At 46.0% G+C, this 21,392-nt stretch overlaps 1 protein-coding gene across 4 annotated transcripts in view; it reads right to left on the bottom strand.

The window, feature by feature from the left end:
* The window catches only part of LOC137380248 (high mobility group protein HMGI-C-like), a 290,841-nt gene that overhangs the window by 4,785 nt on the left and 264,664 nt on the right, over positions 1-21,392 (bottom strand). For 2 of the 4 annotated variants that reach the window (XM_068052102.1, XM_068052101.1), the window contains exon 6: positions 400-11,109. The exons of 1 other annotated variant lie outside the window; for it this stretch is intronic. In XM_068052102.1, coding sequence (XP_067908203.1) covers positions 11,056-11,109 — 54 coding nt within the window. In that variant the 3' untranslated portion in view covers positions 400-11,055. Of the gene's footprint in view, positions 1-399; positions 11,110-21,392 lie in introns of those variants that run through there. One more of the 4 variants, XM_068052103.1, reaches the window with a different exon arrangement.

The raw sequence follows: 21,392 nt of genomic DNA, 5'->3' as shown, positions 1-21,392 counted from the left end.
TACCTGGGATCTCTCTGGTTTATATGGCCGAGTGCCACATGGGACATCTGTCGATTAGGGCATCAGCACAGTGACAGTCAATAGATAGGATATGGGCTTGGCAGCAAGATGGGAGGGAGGTGTCAATGGTCAGAGTAGGCACTATATGTGGATCTAAAGAATGGTGGGGGGGGGGGGGGGCGGGGGTGCTAAGTGCAATACAGTGACCCTTTCTTGTTCCTTCAACCTTTTAGGCAAAGCATCGCCTTGGAGAATTGTTTTGCGATGAGGACTTTGCAAATATCCAACTGGAGTCAAACTGCCAGAAATATTTTCCCACTGACAGCAATTGGGATAGGTCCTTTGAAGCTTATCAAATCCCAAATGCACTTTCCCTCACATCCCCGCCACCAACCCCCACCACCCCCCGTCAGTTTCCTCAAGAAGTGAAAAGTCCCGTCTGTAACAGCCAGTTCCTTAAAAACACAGCCACATTCTAATTGCGCGAACAAATATAACTACCGGGAAATGTATCATGGGGAGGAAGAAACATCCACCAGCTTAAAGCTGAGGTGTGGTTTCACAATTATCTCCTCTTTCAAGCATTAATGGACAAAACCACTTGCAATGATCTTCTGATATGATTGCAGTGTTCTGCCGTATATGAACCATACAGAGTAATAGACTGCAAAAGTCTTCACAACTTTAAAGCACAGTCACAATTGTCCAGTATATGTGAAAAATATTCAAAGAGAAAAAAAAAACAGGATTACAAGCCATAAACAAAGGTATAAAGACCCTCAAACACATCTCCCCCACACATGCTCCCTGCCCCCAGTCTATAGTTGAAGATGCCTAATCATACTATGAACTTTCCACTTAAAATAATGGAAAAACAACTCCTTAATTTATCATCCCTATACAAAGTCATATACACATTCGGTTAGACCTTGATTTCAGCCAGTTCAATACGAGGAAGAGCTTTAACACGAGGTCTCACACTGTTACGCTGATGAGGAGAAAATAGAAGTTTAAAAAAAAAGCTGTCTTAAAGGGGCCACCAGATTGTACATGGAATGTGTTTCATATGTATCATTGTCTCCCTTCATCTTCATCTCAGTACTAGAGCCTGGGTTTCTTCTAAAGACCTTGAATGGTAGGCTCTTCGGGAGTTAAATCTTATGAGCACAGTAAATAAGCCTGATTTTAAATATATTTAGTTGTAATGAGCTGTGTTTACTTACAGAAGGAGACATACCCAAATGGCAAATGTTTCAAGCCATCTTCATTTTGGATATGTCTGGGATTTTGGGATTCTTGCCTCCACCTGACAGGAGGCTTGGTATTTAACTACAATGGAGCTTGGTTCATTCTTTTCAGAAGGAAAGCTTACAACCAATTGGCCATGAAGTAAAATTTACATCCATATTGAAAAAATCCAGGTCATGGGAAAGCGACAGGTTGATTCAAGGTGTATCCCTCTATCTGAGCATGTTCATAGGATCCCAAGTTGTATCCCTTGGAGTGTGATATGGTCTGGATAGCCAGCTGGGGAATGAATAAGGCTGTTGGGTCTATTTGGGATTATCTAACAGGGTGTTACAATAGTCTTTAGTGACCAAGGGTCAATGGAATAGTTGTCAACTAACTGTTAATTAGACACTAAATGTTCCTTTACAAAGGAACAGGAGTCGGCCTTTCAGCCTCGTCAGAGGGACAGATGGTGATTCACACTGGAGAAATAATAGGTTGTGATGCACAGTGATAAGAAGTGGGTAATTTCCCACCATTTATCAAGTGTCAAGGAGCTGCATTCAACTTGGGTTGTCATTGGACAAGAGTACGAGGCCAACCCAAGGCAAATTGCTCGACTGGAAGATGGGAAGGGAAGACAGGGAGCAGGTCAGTCCGACTCTTGGCTGAGTCCAGGATGCCATTGTCGGAAACGCTGGTAATCCACAGACAGTGACTCCACCAGATAAACATACAGCTGACTGGCGAGGCCTGCGCTCAGGTTATACCGGATAAAAGGTCAGAGAATAAATTAGTCTGAGTACATAACCAGTATAAACAGCTCCTTGTCAAACAGAGGGCCTGACAGGGTTGTCATGGGCCAACCTAGAGATGTGGCAACAGAGTCTTTTTGAAATAAGAGACGTCAAAACCCAGAACAAAAGTTCCAGTTGTCAGGGAAGACGAGGGACTGACCGGAAAAAATTCCTCAAGTATTTTCTCAAAACGTCATCTCATTCTAAAATCTGCAACTCTCATTTGGTTTGTTTGCTAACCTGTTACTGTTTTGATCAGGTAATGGACAGTCTGCCATTTGTGGCCCAAGGAGGGTATTTCTTTTAGGTGGGAGAGGGGAAAGGGGTAACAGGGTAACACATCTCTATGGCATGAATTAACAATGACACAATAAAAACAATACAATCTGGCAGGCTAGCCTCCCAAACAAGGTCAATAGAAGACTGCAACTGAGGAAACAATGTGCCATAATGGTGGCAATGAATTTTCAGAGCATTGCTTATGTATAGTGGGTGGGACCCACATTCATTTCCACTTTCCATAGTACAGTCTAGGGTCCTCTTAAGACATGAGGGTATAGAAGTGGCACCAGTTTTTGAATCAGCACCCTCTGCCTTGGCGTTCTTGAGGTAGGTACAAGTGAGTGAGGATCAGTAACAACCATGCAATGTACTTATTTACTGATTTTTTTAATATAATAATGAATGAGGTTAATGGTGTATTTTATTCCTTGCTAGTTCACCTTGAGCAAGATTCAGATGTGTTTTTGCTTACTTCCTGCCGTGAAGCAACCCTTGAGCTCGGACTAAAAGCTTTCACACTCTACCTACGTTTAAAAGTGGGCCAAAAACCTAGAGCACTGGTCTTTTGTAGTTTTAACTGACAGATAAAGGGAGAGATTGTGTGACTGTGTCGTGGGGGAGGAGCAACTTGATTTATTTTGGCATTTATTGGAGGGATGGTGACTTATCTGGAGTGCAGAGAACCCCATTTAGAACACAAGTGAGCAAACCTTAAAATAAGATAGGGCTCGGCCCATAGCAGGTATCAGATTTTATCAGCAAGGTAAATAAACCTGTTGTGCTTTATGTGGTGGTGCTATATTTCAAGATTTTCTCTGGTCAATGGTTTTTGCCCATGAATTGCATTGAAAGGAGTGTCCTTTTTCCTGGCTTAGTTGGTAAGTGCACTGCTAGGTGTGGCCCTGAGTCACATAAACCACCAGATTCCCAGGCGCCATCCCTGGACTGTGTTTAGTTTGCTGATCTAGGGTGGGACAATGTAACATTTGAGCTCAGTGCCCTGGGTTTGCCAAACCCCAGTGAGGGTTCTTGCTCCTGATTGCTATCCAGCGATCTCTGCTGGTAAGGGTGTTGTGTCAGGGTGAGGATAGGATTGGGAATGGGTGTGTGATGGCCATTGCAGTCAGGTAGACTGCAATACTCACCTCCAGGATCTCTGTATGATCCCGTGGCGAGATACTAGATGCTACTAACTAACTGTGGGAAGTGGGAAAAACGCAAAGATCCGTGTTTATCAAGATATGGGGTGGGATAGAGTGAAGGGACAGAGAATGGAGCTTTTTCCATTGTTTCTACCTACCCCCTAGGAATGTACAGCATAGTTTAAATGCAGAATATAATCTGTCCCTGCATTGCCAGAATCATTCACCTTGACCTGGGGTTGCCAACTCTGGTTGGACGTCTTCCTGGAAATATTACATGACCTCCTGCCTCCAATTGCCCCACCCAGTCAAACAGCCATTTTCGCCATCTCCAATACTGTTTTAGCTAATAAACAAAAGAGATCAAAGAGAATGAAAAAAAACAACTGTTTTAATTTCTCCTTTGATTTTTCTCCTGAGTTGATGACAAGAGTGTTCTGGAGAGTAACCTTTAATTCCTGGCGACTCCAGGGGCATCCTGGAGGGTTGACAACCCTATCTCAAACCCATTCAATAAAGCTACCTGCCCTCCATTCACCCGAAAGGCTCAGGGCATTTGGGCAATAGAAACATCCCCTATCCTCACCTCATTTCAAGTCATACCAACCAGGAACTTCAAGATAGTCTTAAAACACCTGATTTCAAGTGGGAGGCTGGTGAGGAATCAATGGGAGGTCTCTCTCTCTCTCCTCATTGCCTGTCAACTTTCCCCTTCACTACATCACACAGTCTGTTGAATGATTCAAAGATCAGACTTTTCCTCTCTGGTTTCTGGGTCTTCCTTGGTATGTTAGAGCCAGCCCCTCCTGCTTGATCATCATCAAGAAGGACCCAAGGCACATGGAATGTAACCAGGACATTAGAGAAGATCTAGGATCACAATAATGATACAAACCAACGTTATCTTCAAGGTGTAAAAGACCCTTCTAGTTTGTGTCACCCAAGTTGCACTAACTCTGTCCTCTTGAACCAGTACTTGTCCATTCTAGACATTGCATGGGATAAGTCTACATTAAGGGCCTGGGTGGCCACTAATGGACTATGCAGTTTTGCCATGAGGTCAATAATCCCAGGCTGCTTTGTTGCAGCTCATGTTACTCAGGAGATTGAGCTATCCTACAGCATTCTCTGCTACCCACAGTCTGAATGATGATCATTGTCTTCATGTCTCACCAGTAAATTTACTTGGTTTTGTATGTGCAGTAGGTTTTTTCTGAGGGGAGGGTGGGAGGAGGGCAGGGTGCAGCTGGAGGGATTGGCATCTTGGCTGGTTACTCGGCAAGCCTGCTTTTTTCGCAGCTGTGAAGACCAGTACTAAATTCGGCAATGAAATGGAACACACAGTAGTGCCCTGGTATGTGGAGAATCATAGGTTAATACTGCGACTGTCTGATCTCCTTATATTAGAAAGATTACATTTTCCTATAGTGTGTTTCTTTCAAATGACATGGCGATGGGAGCAGACAGTTGCTATCTTAAGGAGGTAACCAATGGCTGTGAAATGTAGTCGTCCATTCCTAATACATTGGTAGCTAAGGGCTATGTGAGCAGTCCAATCTCGCCATTTGTCCCTTCCCAACTCTGGAACACATGATGAGTGATGGATTGAGACTGGCAGTGCCTGACTTTTTGCCAGTTTCGGGGTACCCCAAGCGGACTTAGACTACATTGGCCTGGCTTCCCGTCCCAGCACTTGCTCCCCCGACCCCATTACTCATCTCTCCACCTGAACCCAAGTTTGTTTATGAGTTTTCACTTCCTCTGGTTAAAGTTTAAGTAACGGTTTATGGTGAGCAAGATTTGACGTGTGTGAGTTGAATCACTTTATCCACTTCTGCCAGTGGCAAAGGAGGCTAACTGATTCTTGGGAGGGAAGACAAGGCAGTGACTCAGATGACACCACAAACTGAGAGAACCGACTAGCACAGTTTATAACTATCACCTGAACCCTGAGATTCGATCACTGTCTTGAGAAATCACGCCTAATATCATCTTAAACTTGTGTGTGTGTGGGGGGGGTGATGGGGTGAAGGTGAGAGGTGAGGTTATGGGGGCTGGTTGTGCAAACCTGGCACAGTGACAGGTTTTTGTTAGGCAGGAGTATTAAGGGATACAAAACAAGGTGGGTAAACGGGGTTGAGATACAGATCAGCTGTGATCTAATTGAATGGCGGAACAGGCCTGACAGAGCTGACTGGCCTACATCTGTTCCTATGCTCCAGGCAATGGTTGATGTTGAAATAATGAGTTTCCTTGCATTTGTATCAACCACAGTCGGAGGTGCCAAACTGTTGATACACTCTACATCATTGGCCACCACACTAGAGATTGCCATGTTTTATCAAGATACGATTTGTGGCTGCTTCCCTTCGAGAGGGAGGAGGTTTAACAGCTAATATCAAACATTGGGTAAGAGACTGCAGTCCAACAGGTCCTGAACCATCGTTTCATGAGAGAAACAAAATGAACATAAAGCGACTGTATGGACTGAGAGGGACCCTGAAGTCCATGACAATTGATATATATATATATATGTTGATATACAGTACAGTTTATGTGTCTCGCTTTCTTGTTCCTTTTATCTCAGATGCTGCACTTTTGGAATACACACTCTGAGGTAGTTGTGGATTGTGGCCAAAATCAGTTCAACTATCCAAAAAAAAAAGTGCACAAGTGAAGTATGTAAAACCTGACCATGAAAAATAAAACACAGTTATCAAGCGTTTGATGTTCCTGAATTGATTGAGTTACCTGAAAAAAAATGCTCTCTGACGAAACAAAAGAAAAACTCTTCTCACCATCTCTAAATGCTGCTTGCAGTCCAATTCAAGGCCTACCAGGGGCTTGGTTCCCCACTCAGCTGCTGCTGAGTGGCAGGTGGAGAATCAAGTGGGGGAATCATGATCCCAGCATTGCTCCACTGCCCCTTTTCGAGGGGCCCAGTGTCGGCAGCACCTGGTTGGGGACTCAGTCCCAATTCTTTCCATTTCCCTGCACCCGACAGACATTAATTTATAAAAGCATCAGTCGGATCCTTCTACCACGTCTTACTTTCAGCTTGCTGCAGTCTGTCAACTGAGTAATGGCTAGAAAGGCACAGGGTTCATGGAGGTGAGAAAAGCAGCCTCCCATTCCCCATTAGGACTCCCGTTTTGAAAATCTCATGGAGAATTTGAATGAATTGGAACAGCTTTCTGAATCCTTTTTCTGCTGACCTTTTTGTCCTGTTGCATGTTACCGTTTCAGTGGCGCATCCTGATGACATCATCAAGAGAGGCAGGCCTAAAGCAGTTGGTCATTCTGACCTAACCACAATACTCATGGTCTCTCCTATTCTTGTGAGCCTTGGTATTGTATTGCACCATGGGCCCTCAACCCCTCATTGAAGTCACTCAATAAAAAACAAAGTGGTTTCCCTTTAACTGCAGGTCACCTCAGCTTTGTCTGTTTTAATTTGGATAAGCTTCAATGATGCCAAGTCATTCCCCTGATGATGCCATCAGTATTCAACCCTCATGTAAGAAAAATCCGTGAAAGGAAAGCCAAAGTTGATGGCAATTCTTTCATTTGCTTGTCTTTTCCCCTTTCCACTATTGGCCCTCCTGACGGTGACTGTTCCCTCTCTAAGCAGTGAATTGAAATCGCTTTTTGATTACCCCATCCCGCCCCTCCATATTATCATAAAAGCAAATCAGTGGTTTGCCTGCCAGTTACAAACTGAGGTTCTGCTGTGTTTGAGAGACCTCTTCAACCACTTCAGTATTGCGCAATGTAACAGTGGGTCTTCAATCGTTTAGTACCCTCTTCTCTCTGCTAAATGTTAGTCCTTTATGTACGAAGGCCTCAGTGGTAAACTGCAGTAAGCTGTGGTATCAAAATCTCTGAAAGCCCACACTAAATTGACCATTTATATAAACAATGTAATGAAACATCTACCGACTACTCCTCATTTCAACCCCCATCTTTGGTTTCCCATATGTTTCTAGTACTTATCTAGGATTGCTGACCTGTGATAGTATACAGTAGCTAATTTGTGTGGCTATAATATAAAAAGAGAATGAGGCCTAGTCACTAGCTACTTTTTAGTAAGGTACCCTACACTCAAGCACAGACACGCTCGCACATAAAATGACAAACCTTATCTTAAAACATGTAAAGCTTAAACAGTCTGCTGTATGACAGGAATTAGCAGTGGGCACAAGGGTACTGGAGTCCCCAGTGAGAGAAGTATTCCAATAAAGGCTTAGTCACACCTAGATTTTGGATCCCCAGTTTTTGCCTATTGCCTCAATTGAGTGGTTGATGGCACTTACTGGTTGCCACTGAGAGGCAAAATATGGCAAATTCAGCAATGCCGTCTCCCACTAGTGACGGGTGATGATTTCATGACATTAGCATGTCAGTACAGCTCACATTAGGATGGCAACTGGTACTTGTTTTCATGGCAACAAAAATGGCCACCTCCCTAAACACAGAGCAAAACTTTTCTCTCCCTCTTTGCTGAAAAGTTGGGGATGGGGAGGCAGCAATTTTCTTTTCTTCTTCAAGGAGGGGTTGCCTTTGGCTATGTGAATCCTGGTGATTTATCACCCGTAACTAATCGAGAAGGCTCACCGGGTTTCCTTTCTCCTAAACCGAGGTGCAACACCCAAAGAATTTACGGTCAAGAGACAGATTGTCCGTAGTTCGGATCGAGCACACGTTTCGAATTGCAGCAACTGCAAGGCCGCGAAACATATCGTCACACGCGACTGATTACATCGAAACAAAAATATATATACCTTTCCCTTCCCGAAGCAAAACATGAGGGGAAGGAGCAAATTAGTCTCTTTTAGAAAAGGTTATTCAAAAGATTTGAAATGCATAAACAATGCACTTAGCAAGTTACAGCCCAACATCTCTCAGCTAGTTTGACAGGTGCCATTTCCATGTGAGATATCAACAACCTTGTTACTAAAATATATATTACGTAAAAGTTTCAAAGAGGTGCCCTCTCTGGATTAACATCACAATTTAACCATTGCATCTTTTTCTGACCTAACGGATATTCTCCCATCTCTATTTTTCTCTACTTAACACAAGTATGCCCCACAGTTTTTGTTTCACTCCCCCTGCCCAGTTACATAATGAGTCGAGGCAGCACTGATAGCCAAGGCAGTTACGGTTTAGGTGAAAAGTGGGTAGCTTTTTTGCCTGATGCGAGGCACATTGCCATCGTGCTGCCAGGTGCAATCCTGCTTTGGGCGCAATCAGGATTCACAGAGCGCGTACAGGTGAGGTAATTCAGATGGAGCGGACACCAATTGCTGCCCTGCTATGTCACTGAGCCACGCTAATCACATACGTCCCCAGGTTTGATCCTCGGTTTGTTGCTGAGTTTAGCTGATTTCAGCTAGGCTGGTGTGATGCAAGGTGCGGGGTGCAGGGGACAGGGACATGGTGATGTGACTGACATCCTCAGAGGTATCTCCCTGTGTTGTAGGTTTGTCTGCTGGCAGTCAGCCTCCTTCTCCTGCTCAGGGTCAGACCAAGGCCAATGCTCTTAGTGAACACCATTGATCAGAATTGTGATCTGTTTCTTTGTGCGTTTGGAAAGGAAAGATGTTGCTGATGTTGTTACCCTATTGAGAGAATTTGGTACAAATCTGAATATCAATGTAATAGTTAAGGCACATAGACTGATTTTAAGTTTGCTTGGTGTATTAGAGGGACAAGACCTCTTGATGACTTCCGGACCCGTTAAATCATTCCCCAGTTTGGACTTTAGACACTGAAGGCTCTGATTGTAATTGGGAGACAGGGAGGGTGCAGGAGAGCCCAGTTGTCAGAGAACAACCCAGCAAGGCCAGTGTCACAGAGGCCCCGCTGATCTTAACACAAGGGCCATACTTAAATCATTCACTGGAGACTCCCATCGGACAGCTGGCTAGATCGACTGCCTGGCCTTTAAAGAGCTTTGAATTGTATGTGGGCCTCATCTCTCCCCCTTGGCGCCTCTAGCGCTGTTGCTGCTGCTGGGCAACAGACATGGTACTCCCCTTTTTGCATGATAAGTAGGCCTCTGCCTGCTTTTAATAGGAGCCACGCCTGAATCGCCCTTGTAGATATTATGGCAGCCAAGAATGGGATCGGGATGCTTGCTCTGGGTATTTCAATTCTCCCCTACCATTCCCTCAAAACCCTCTCCTGCCCATATGTGGAGAGGCGTGGCGTGGCGTGGCGGGGGTGGGGGAGGTGCAGGGGAAGTGGGCGGCGGGGGCGTAGTTAAAATCAAGCCCTTAGTCTCAGAGCTTCTATTGTCTTGAATGAATGAGGTTTTCAAAGACATTTTTGGTGGGGGCAGTTGAGGGGGAGATCAAGGCTAAATCTAAACATTAAGAACCAGCAGGCTTCTTCTTACAAACTCGCTGAGGTATAAATCGTTTCTATGGAGTTAGTGGTGACTGGAGGAACTGCAAGGGTGGGCCATGCAGAAGAGGCTCTCGGGGTGAGGTGAGGTGGGGTGGGGGTGTGGGGGGAGAGGGGGTGGTCATTCCAGCATTCAACATGGCTTCACTCACTGAAGCATTTTGGGGTTTGAATGTGCTGTGCCAATGAGAAGATGGTTGGTACTGGTGATTGGTCACTAGCCTCAGGCAATGAGTGACTCCCCTTCTTAGCTGGGCCTGGCGTAATGTTGGGGTAGGCCCTGAGGTGTGGAGCAGGCAGAGAACGTAACCAGACTTCCCACCTTCGCCACAAGGCGAGTGCAGTCTTCAATCTGCTTGGACATTGGTGAAAAAATCAAATGCATTTTCTTTGCCGCAGTTTGCCACAGACTTAACAAACCTGCGGCAAAGGAAGTGTGGAGCCTAGCTTTAACCCCTCATGTGGATCAGAGCTCCTTAAAGTCAGTGGTTAGACAAAGTGTTCACTTCCGACCAGATGGGGATATTGGAAAGCCCAGCTGGAGTCAAAGGCCCCTTTCTTAGGATTCATATTGAGACCCATTTGCTAGATTTAGTTGATTAATTTATTCCAGATTATTCAAATGGAGCTTTGGAGCTTAACATATCCTGCTTCTCCCTCCTGCCCATCTCCACCCACATTCAGACCTGCTGAGTCAATTATAAAAAGAAAAGTTGGAGTCTGATTCAACTAAGCAGTTCTGAATTGGATTTTTAAAAAAACTTGAATTCTTTTTGTTAAGGCACACTAAGTTCCAAAAACCAAAGACACATAGATATATCTCAATGACACCTGTCAACACAGCTAACTAAGATTGTCCAGTAACCATTTTAAATATATATTTTCTGAAAGGAAAAGAAAACCCTGTGCCCACGTTACAGAATATGTAAACTGATGCTTATTAATTTTCTTAAGTATATGAACAGACTAAGTTCCTTTTCCACAGTGACCATGTTGGCACTTGGTAAAGGTTTTATGCTGGTTTCTGAGGTTGCTGACCAATATGGCAGTGGCACAGTTGTGGCAGAAGGAGATTTATAATTAAAAAAAAAATAACAAAAAAATTAAAAAAAACTTTTTTTGTTGTTGTTGCAATCTTCATGGCTTGCTAGACAGTGACTGCCCAGCCAATGAGGTAGAATTTTACTGTGAGGTGCTCATTTGCCTCCTGAAGTCGATGGCTCCTCCGGTCCCTCCGCAGTGCCCTCCTGCTGATTAGAGACACAAAAAGAAACAGGTTACCATTGCCCATCTCCACCCCTGCCTCAGCTCATCTGCTGTTGAAACCCTCATCCATGCCTTTCTCATCTCTAGACACGACTAATTCAATGCCTTCCTGGCCAGCCTCTCACCTTGCACCTTCTGTCAACTTGAGCTCATTCAAAACTCTGCAGCCTGTACCCTAACCCGCACAAAGTCGCATTCACCCAACACTCCTGTGCTCGCTGACCTACACTGGGCTCCCAGTCTGGCTATGCCTCAATTTTAAAATTCTCATCCATGCGCTCAAATCTCTCCAAGGCCTCACTTAGGGTGTAGGCAGCTGAAAATAAAGCCGCCAATGGTGGAGCAGTGAAAATCGGGGATGCTCAAGGGGCCAGGATAGATGAAGTGCAAGGCCTCCCCCCTCCCTAGCTCTGAAACCTCCTCCAGCCCTACAGTCCTCTGAGATCGCGGCACTCCTCCAATTCTGGCCTCTTAAGCATTCTAATCACTCCACCATTGGCGGCCGTATCTTCAGTCACTCGGCCCTAAGCTCTGAAATTCCCTCTGTAAACCTCTCTACCTCTCTCTCTTCCTTAAAACACTTCTTAAAACCACCTCTTTGAGCAGGTTTTTGGTCACCTCTCCTAGTATCTCCTTATGTGGCTTGGTGACAAATTGTGTTTGAGTACACTCCTGTGGAGCACCTTGGGACAAGAAAAGAGTTAACAAAGTGAGTTTTGGTCCTATACAATGTGAGTCTGGGGAATTAATAATGGATAATAAGGAGGATACAAGTAACATCCCAGTATTAGCTGTAAGTCAGGAAATGGAAGGGAGTGAGGAACTCGAAAATTACAATCACCAGGGAAGTGGTATTGAACATATACATACATAACATAGGAAGATAGGAACAGAAGTAGGCCATTCAGCCCCGCGAGCCTGTCCCGCCATTCAATGAGATCATGGCTGATCCACGGCCTAACTCCAGATACTTGCCTCTGGCCCATATCCCTTAATATCTTTGCTTAACAAAAATCTATCTATCTCAGATATAAAATTAACAACTGTTCTATCTTCAACTGCTGTTTGTGGGAGAGAGTTTCAAACCTCTATCACCCTTTGTGTGAAGAAGTGCTTCCTAACATCTCTCCTGAACAGTCTGGTCCTAATTTTTAGACTATGCCCCCTAGTTTTAGAATCTCCAACCAGTGGAAATAGTTTATCTTTATCTAGCCTGTCTTTTCCTGTTAATATCTTGAAGACTTCAATCAGATCACCCCTTAACCTTCTAAATTATAGCGAAAACAGGCCTAATTTGTGTAATCTCTCCTCGTAACTTAACCCCTGTAGTCCAGGTATCATTCTTGTAAACCTATGTTGCACTCCCTCCAAGGCCAATATATCCTTCCTAAGGTGCGGTGCCCAGATTTGTTGGAGCTGCGGGCTGACAAGTCCCCAGGTCCTCATGGACTTCATCCTAGGGTCTTAAAAGAAGTGGCTAGTCAGATAGTTGATGCGTTGGTTTTAATTTTCCAAAATTCCCTAGTTTTGGGGAAGGTTCCGTTAGGTTGGAAAATAGCGAATGTAACTCCTTTATCCAAAAAGCAAGACAGAAAGCAGGAAACTACAGGCCAGTTACCTTAACATCTGTCATAGGGAAAATGTTAGACGCTATTACTAAAGACGTTATAGCAGGGCATTTAGAAAAATTCAAGGTAATCAGGCAGAGTCAACATGGTTTTGTGAAAGGGAAATCATGTTTAACCAATTTATTGGAGTTCTTTGAGGGAGTTACATGTGCTGTGGATAGAGGGGAACCGGTGGATGTGTTGTACATAGATTTCCAGAAGACATTTAATAAGGTGCCACATCAAAGGTTATTGTGGAAAATAAAAGCTCATGGTGTAGGGGGTAACATATTGGCATGGTTAGAAGATTGGCTAGCTAACAGGAAACAGAGAGTAGGCATAAATGGGTCATTTTCTGGTTGGCAAGATGTAACGAGTGGTGTGCCACAGGGATCTGGGTCCGGCAGTGGTCTGCCGAAGCTGGGAGGGCTCAGCCCGATCCTCCTGGTGGCTGCGATGCTCCGTGGCGCCCCACTGCTGGGTGACGGGACCAGCATTTCAATATTTAAAGCAATAAAATGAATACATTTAAATAAATTTACCTTGAATCCTCCGGGCCCACCGCGATCCTCAGTGCGGCGGCCGTCACTCCCGTGCCTTCAATTCCCCGTCTGGGGAAAGCCAGCGTGACACTGATGGGGAGTGGGGAGGAGTTAAGATTCTCAGTGTGGGTGGGGGTTGTGGTGACGGGGTCAAATAAATGTAATGGGTGTAGGGGATGGGAAGGTGTGAACTTTAAATTTTGTGCCGTCTGGGGGAAAGTTTTGTGGAGGGGGAAAGGTCATATTTAAAAGGCATGTGTTTTGGGGTGAAGGGCAAATAGTTAATGTCATTGTTATTGGGGGGATGGGAAAGGGTCGTTAGAAATTTATTTGAGAACTTTTGCGGGGGGGTGTAGCTTTAAAAATTTAAATGAGCTGGCAGGGCTGGCTGCCCTTTAAAAATGGCGCCCGCGCCTGCGCACGGGCAGCTGACGCCATTTCCAGGGACGGACAGCCCAACCCCTCCACGAGATTGGGGGAGGCGGGCCACCCCGCTGAGTGGGAGATTGCGGCTGCTCTTTGGTGTGTGGGCCGCCATTTTTTGAGCTCGCCGCTGAGATCCAGGCCATTGTGTATATGGCTCAGGCTGGTATAGGGAGACATACAGCAAAACTCTACATGGTCTGCATTGAGATAGTGCCGTATCAAGTTGCACAGAAACATCTCAAGGCGTTACACTTCCAATCTAATTGTTGTTGGGCAAGCAAATTGCACCAGTCATTTTGCACTCAGTAAAAATTGCATAAACAGCGAATGAAAAGACTGACCGGATTTTTTTTCCTGTAGCATTATTTGAAAGACATTTCGGGCCAGGACACTAACGGAATTAAAAACAGAAAATGCTGGAAATACTCAGTAAGTCTGGCAGCATCTGTGGAGAGAGAAGCAGAGTTAACGGACGTGATTATATTCAGGCGACAGGGGTCTCGGCCACCAGCAAAAGCACCAGCGAGAGTCCTGAGTCGCCTCCTCTGGGGCAAGATTGCCGGACGAAGTGACAATTCGGCACTTAAGTGGCAGCGGTGGGCCTTCCCCGGGCCGCCCATGTCCTGTTTGCTGCCGGTACTGGACTCACCCGAGACCCTGGAATCAGGCCACAGGCACGTCTCAGTAGGAGACGTTCTGCGAGGTGAAGGCCGCGGGGGAGTGGGGTGCAGGGGGGTTCAGCAGCAAGGGCAAGGGGTGACTCTCAGCAGCAACCCCAACCCCCCAATTCTGGGTCCTTCGTTCAGGCACTGTGCCTTTTATCGAGCGAGCGGCCCCAACCCACTCATTGCTTGCCGTGCTTCCCGTGCTGTGACAGGCCTGCCTGCTGCTGAGCTAATACTGGCAGTGCCAACATGAGGTCCTTATTTGGGCATTAATTGCCCACTTAAGGGCCTCAATTGGTGGTGGGGCAGGAAGGCCATTCACTGTTTCCAGACTTAATTTTGGTGGAGGCGGGAAGATGGCGGGGATCCACTCCCCCGTCACTGCCACCAACCCGTCTGATTATATGCTCTCCCTGCATCCAAACCCAACGTGGGGGAGAGCATAAAATTCCCCCAATGTTTGTGGTCGATGACCTTTCATCAGACCTGAGACATTAACTCTGGCCGGAATTTTACTTTCGTCAGATGGGAGCCGTCCACCGACCAAAAAGTAGGTGGCGATCCCGCCTCCACCTGGCCTGGGGAATCCAGACCGCATTTTACAGTCCCCAGGACATTAATTTGTCTGAGGCGGGGCTTTCACCTCATTGAAGCAAGAAGTCCCGCCTAATGGCACTGCTGGCCAATCAGCGGGCCGGCAGCTCTTAGTCTCAGCAGCGCCACTGGGAATGGTGGCCACTGCTGGGACTGCAACCCAGCCTCAAGAAGAAGAGGAAGGACGACCCCAGGAAAGGTAGATTTTTGGGGCCTTGCGGGGGATGATTGGTCAGGCCCCAGCGAGGCAAGGGTGGTCGCTTGGGCGAACAGGGGACGTGTTGGGCATTGGGGCTGTTTAGAGCATTGGAGGCGGCCCTCTGTCGGGCAGAGGCTGCCTTATCAGGAGGGCTCCCCCCCATCAGGCTGTCAGAAAGCCACGTCCTTTTAACAGGTGCCTTTTCTTGGGCCTGAGCCGCCCGCTTGCCAAGAGGAAAATCCCCATGGAGGCAGGCAGAGGCCCTTAAGTGGTCATATACTGATTGGCCTGGGGTGGGCGGGCCATTTTTCGCCTCCGCCACCCCACATAAAATGGCGGCGGAGGCAGGAGCAGGTCAGGCAGGGCCCTCGAGTCTCCCACTCCATTTTATGCACCCCGCACACCCCTGCCACCATCCTGCTCTTTGGGGGGTGGGGTGTAAAATTCCGGCCTCTGTTTCTCTCTCCACAGATGCTGCCAGACCTGCTGGGTATTTCCACCATTCTCTGTGTGTATTTCTGATTTTCAGCATCCGCAGTATTTTGCTTTTATTTTAGTCACTAACAAGAGTTCCCTGTTCTTCGAATATCACTGGTTCTTTTTCATCCACCCGAGCCAATTGAGCCTTTGTTTAATGGCAGCTCTGACAATGCAGCACTCCAGTGAAGTGACAACGCAATATTCAGGGGACTTCAAACTCATAACCTTCTGGTATAGGCTGAAAGAGTTACCAACTGAGGTTGACTGTGGATCTTCAATCAACATCAAGGTCTCAAAAGAATAGAGATATTTCAGACTTGAATATGCTGCTAAAAGAACAAGACTTACAACTAACGGAGCAGCTCTGGTAAGGGGCTTCCCGAGTGTTATCGGTTCTGGGTAAGCCAGCCCATTAGAGAGTCTCCTGTGTGATACACCCTGTCCCATCATGAAGCCTCCTGAGGGACACACCCTTTGGCCAAGTTATGCAGTTTCTGGTGTAACGATCAAATTTCTTGACTACCAAAACACTGGCTAGGGTGGCAGGAAATCTCCTTTTGGAGAAGGGGGCGAGATACTCACTTCTTTTATGATCATTGTAGCAGTGAGTTGGTTTGTGTCTATCTTTGTAAACTTCCCCTTTTGTCCATTTGTGTGGCATATGATGTTCTCGGTCACTGGTGCAGGACCCGTATTTCCAGGGGGTTTTCCCTGTGTGTTTCCTCATTTTATACTGGACTTTAGGTACCAGCCCCAAAAACCCAAGGGGCTGCCACAGCCGCAGCATAGTTGACGAGATATAACACAGAACATTCAACAAAATACAGGGGAAAAAACAACTAGTCCATCATTCTTGTCACTTCTAGACCAGTGTGTCCTGTAGAAACTGTTAGCTCACTACCATCGCCCCTCCATCTCACCCACTGCCCCACCCACCACCGCACACCATCCCCTCAGTCACACAATCTCTTGGAAACATTAAATTAAAACTTTAGGCCATTTTAGGGACAAACTTGGGAAAATTCCTCTCCAATCTCCAAAGGGAGTAACCACGTTCCAGGAGAATTCAGAGACTAATGACAAGAGTGATTTCTGGTCCCCACATCCCTTCTATAACTCGAGATGTCTCCCACCGGTAGCGACCCTATTGCAGAGGCCCATTACTGAAGCGATACCACATGTTCCGCCAATCTGTTCCAGAGGTCGATGCTCTTTACAAAAAGAAATTCTGCCGGGCATCTGACCAAACTCTATGTTTTAGTATTTTGTACTGATGTGCCTTGGCCCTCCTCTGCTTACTTACCACAAAAAAAAATCCCCCCTCAAAAAGGATCCTTTTAAAGAATCATAGGCTAGAATTTTATTGGCACACTGTGGGTCCTGCCGCTGGGACCAAATGTGTATCCCGAGCCCATGCAGGTGAAAAGTGGGACCGCAGAGGGGATTTTACCAGCGACGGACAATTAAGAGGCCCCTGCTGGGACTGCTGTCCCATTAAGCACGGTGGCCTGCCTTTCTGAGCTGCTGGCCCAATCGGAGGGCTAGCAGCTCTGCAGTTCCATCGATAGAGGTGGCCGCTGATGAGGCTGCAAGGAGGAGAGGCCACCTCCATATATTTGGCAGTCTCCCCACGTTAGTTACTTTGCCTCTTGAAGCATTTATTTTTCCAGTGGAAAAATTATCCAGTTACCTAGGCCTATCCTAATAATTGAGAGTCATGCGACTTAACCTAAATCTTGTGGCCCTCCTCTGGACTCCTGCAAGGATCGTGATATCCCTGGCCATGTGAGGGAACAAAAACAGGTCTTATATAAGGTAAACATTGTGCAGTCGAGTTTCCTCAGGCCTCTTCAGCACAATCTGGCTGAACTCGGACAGACCATCACAAAAGGTTACAGGTTGAGCATAAACTGAGTTTCCATGATCTTTAAGGCTGGTTTTAAAAAGTTGCACCCAAAGCTGGCCCTGCCAATGCCCCCAGAGTGACATAACAAGCACGGTGAACGTCTGACAATTGCGCCTGTTTGTGTCTGGTCATTGGAAACACTTCGAACTGAGCTTGATTTTTTTAGGCGTTTAAGAGTAGGCATGCTTTAGAAGTTCTCCAGTATTAAAAAAAAATTACTAAAAAACTGACTAGTGCACAGCAATAAAACTCATAAATGGTTCTGTATAGTTTTGTTCTCAATCATTTTCAGTGATTTAAAATCAGGTTACTCACAGATGCAGGACTGGACACACTTATTGAAAATGTATATTTTTTTCTGATAAATCCATTTTCAGCTGAATGAATTAAACTGTACTGGATTATCACTCTTAAATATATTAATGCAAATTAAAACACGAGAGGAATGGCGAGGAGCAGCCATAAAGGGCAAGAGAAGTGACCGTGAGGAGAGATCTCTCTGTGACACAGGCAGGAATCTGAACAGATATTCTAAGCCTGTAAAAGTGATGTCAGAGGATTGCTGCAGCCCAAGGAATTACAGCTAAATCATTATTTTATAACTAAGTCAAGTGCATAACTTACCATATAATCAAGTTTAGTGTTTAACTAATTAATCAGATCTAGGGGAGTAAAACTAAAACTAGCTAAACACTTAAGGATTCCGAATGTTCATTAAATTAAAATCTGACATGCATAAATAATGAGCAAGAGTTAAGTGAACAATAAAATAAAGGAGCTGACAAACCTAAAGGGCAGAGAAGGGTAAAAGAGCAGGAACTGGAGCCACTTAAAAAGACCCCTTAATTTTTAATTTAATTTAAATTAATTAATTTAATAAAACAAGGTTATATAGGGATGGCAGGGAAGGTGGCATGTGGTTTTATTTCAGCTTTCCAGCATCTGCAGTAGTTTGCTTTCAATATCGGTGGCATGTGGAGGTTTGTGGAGATCATCACGATCATGGACAGCCACATCCACAGTAAGTGTCTGTGTCTTGAGGAACTTCAGTCGGAATTTTGTATTCATTTCGTTTCATGGGATGTGGGCATCACTGACAAGGCCAGCATTTATTGCCCATCCCTAACTGCCCTAGGGAAGCTGGTGGTGAGCTGCCTTCTTGAACCGCTGCAGTCCATGTGAGGTAGGTATACCCACAGTGCTGTTAGGAAGGGAGTTACAGGATTTTGACCCTGTGACAGTGAAAGAACGGTGATATAGTTCCAAGTCAGGATGGTGTGTGGCTTGGAGGGGAACTTGCAGGTGGTGGTGTTCCCATGCATCTGCTGCCCTTGTCCTTCTAGTTGGTAGATGTCGTGGGTTTGGAAGGTGCTGTCTAAGGAGCCTTGGTGCGTTGCTGCAGTGCATCTTGTATATGGTAGACACTGCTGCCACTGTGAGTCTCTGGTGGAGGGAGTGAATGTTTGTCGACGGGGTGCCAATCAAACGGGCTGCTTTGTCCTGGATTATGTCGAGCTTCTTGAGTGTTGTTGGAGCTGCACTAATCCAGGCAAGTGGAGAGTATTCCACTTCACTCCTGACTTGTGCCTTATAGATGGTTGGACAGGCTTTGGGGAGTCAGTAGGTGAGTAACTCACTGCAGGATTCCTAGCCTCTGACCTGCTCTTGTAGCCATGGTATTTATATGGTTACTCCAGTTCAGTTTCTGGTCAATGGTAACCCCAAGGATGTTGATAGTGGGGGATTCAGTGATCGTAATTTTTTTTAAATTCATTCATGGGATGTGGGCGTCACTGGCTATGCCAGCGTTTATTGCCCATCCCTAATTGCCCTTGAGAAGGTGGTGGTGAGCTGCCTTCTCGAACCGCTGCAGTCCATGTGGGATAGGTAGACCCACAGTGCTGTTAGGAAGGGAGTTCCAGGATTTTGACCCAGCGACAGTGAAGGAACGGCAATATAGTTCCAAGTCAGGATTGTGTGTGACTTGGAGGGGACCTTGCAGGTGGTGGTGTTCCCATGTATTTGCTGCCCTTGTCCTTCTAGTTGGTAGTGGTCATGGGTTTGGAAGGTGCCGTCTAAGGAGCCTTGGTGCATTGCTGCAGTGCATCTTGTAGATGGTACACACTGCTGCCGCTGTGCGTCGGTGGTGGAGGGAGTGAATGTTTGTGGATGGGGTGCCAATCAAACGGGCTGCTTTGTCCTGGATGGTGTCGAGCTTCTTGAGTGTTGTTGGAGCTGCACCCATCCAGGCAAGTGGACAGTATTCCATCACACTCCTGACTTGTGCCTTGTAGATGGTGGACAGGCTTTGGGGAGTCAGGAGGTGAGTTACTCGCCTCAGGATTACTAGCCTCTGACCTGCTCTTGTAGCCACGGTATTTATATGGCTACGCCAGTTCAGTTTCTGGTCAATGGTAACCCCTAGGATGTTGATAGTGGGGGATTCAGCGATGGTAATGCCGTTGAATGTCAAGGGGAGATGGTTAGATTCTCTCTTGTTGGAGATGGTCATTGCCTGGCACTTGTGTGGTGCAAATGTCACTTTCCACTTATCAGCCCATGCCTGGATATTGTCCAGGTATTGCTGCATTTCTACATGGACTGCTTTAGTATCTGAGGAGTCGCGAATGGTGCTGAATATTGTGCAATCATCAGCGAACATCCCCACCTCTGACTTATGATTGAAGGAAGGTCATTGATGAAGCAGCTGAAGATGGTTGGGCCTAGAACCAACCGCTTCAATGCTCATTTTTGCTCAAATTACTAAGAGTGGGATTTGAAATCCTGGATTACTAGCCCAATAACCACTCAGGGGAGGTGGTGGCATAGTGGTAATGCCACTAGCCTAGTAATCTAAAGTTCAGGCTATTGCTCTGGGGCCATGGGTTCAAATCCCACCCAGCAGATGGTGAAATTTGATTTCAATTAATAAATCTGGAATTAAAAGCTAGTCTAATGGTGACCATGAAGCCATTATCAATTGTTGTAAAAACCCATCTGGTTCATTAATGCCCTTTAGGGAAGGAAATCTGCTGTCCTCATCTGGTCTGGCCTACATATAACTCCAGACCCACAGCAATGTGGTTGACTCTTAACTGCCCTCTGAAATGGACTTACAAGCCACTCATTCCAAGGGCAATTAGGGATGGGCAACAAATGCTGGCCCAGCCAGCTATGCCTACATCCCATGGAAGAATAAAAAAAAAACTACACTACCATAAAGGCCTGCTCAGGTCTGGAAAAAAAACCCGGCCCGAGTTCTTCCATTTTTTTCCTGAACCCGACCAAGATGCACTCACTGTACTTACCACTTTTGGATGGAATGGAAGGATGCTGCACTGCTGCAGCATGAGCGCGATGACGTCATAGAGACGCTCACTCGCTCACTGCGCAGACTCAGAGTCTGTGGAGTACTGTGTGTGTCCGACCCGGACCCGATCCGAGCCCGAAGGCTGGACCCGGAAGAGCGACCCGACCCAACCCGAACCCAACACATGTCGTCAGGTCCCATCGGGTTTGGGTCGGGTAGCTGGCCTTTACACTACCATAGCCTTTTTATAAGCTGTCACAAACAACCATTCCTAATTTCGGTGTGTTATGTCCCTGAGATTGAAAGTTATGATTTAAGGGGTCCTCCTACACTCCCCACAAAAAGAAAATCTTAGTTGAAGATTCCTAGTTCTGGAAAATTGGAATTTGAGAACTGTAGATACAATCGAGGCAGTACTGAGGGAGCACTGCATTGTTGCAGGTGCAATGCTTTTGGATGAGATGATAATGGTCTATCTCCTTCGGCATCAAAAGATCCCATGGCTCTAATTGGAGAAGGGCAGGGATTTCTCCCAGTG

Source organism: Heterodontus francisci, chromosome 19 (genome assembly GCF_036365525.1).
Source record: "Heterodontus francisci isolate sHetFra1 chromosome 19, sHetFra1.hap1, whole genome shotgun sequence".
NCBI classification, from domain to species: Eukaryota; Metazoa; Chordata; class Chondrichthyes; order Heterodontiformes; family Heterodontidae; genus Heterodontus; species Heterodontus francisci.
The sequence above is the reverse complement of the archived record's forward strand: the minus strand, read 5'-3'. Positions and strand labels throughout refer to the sequence as shown.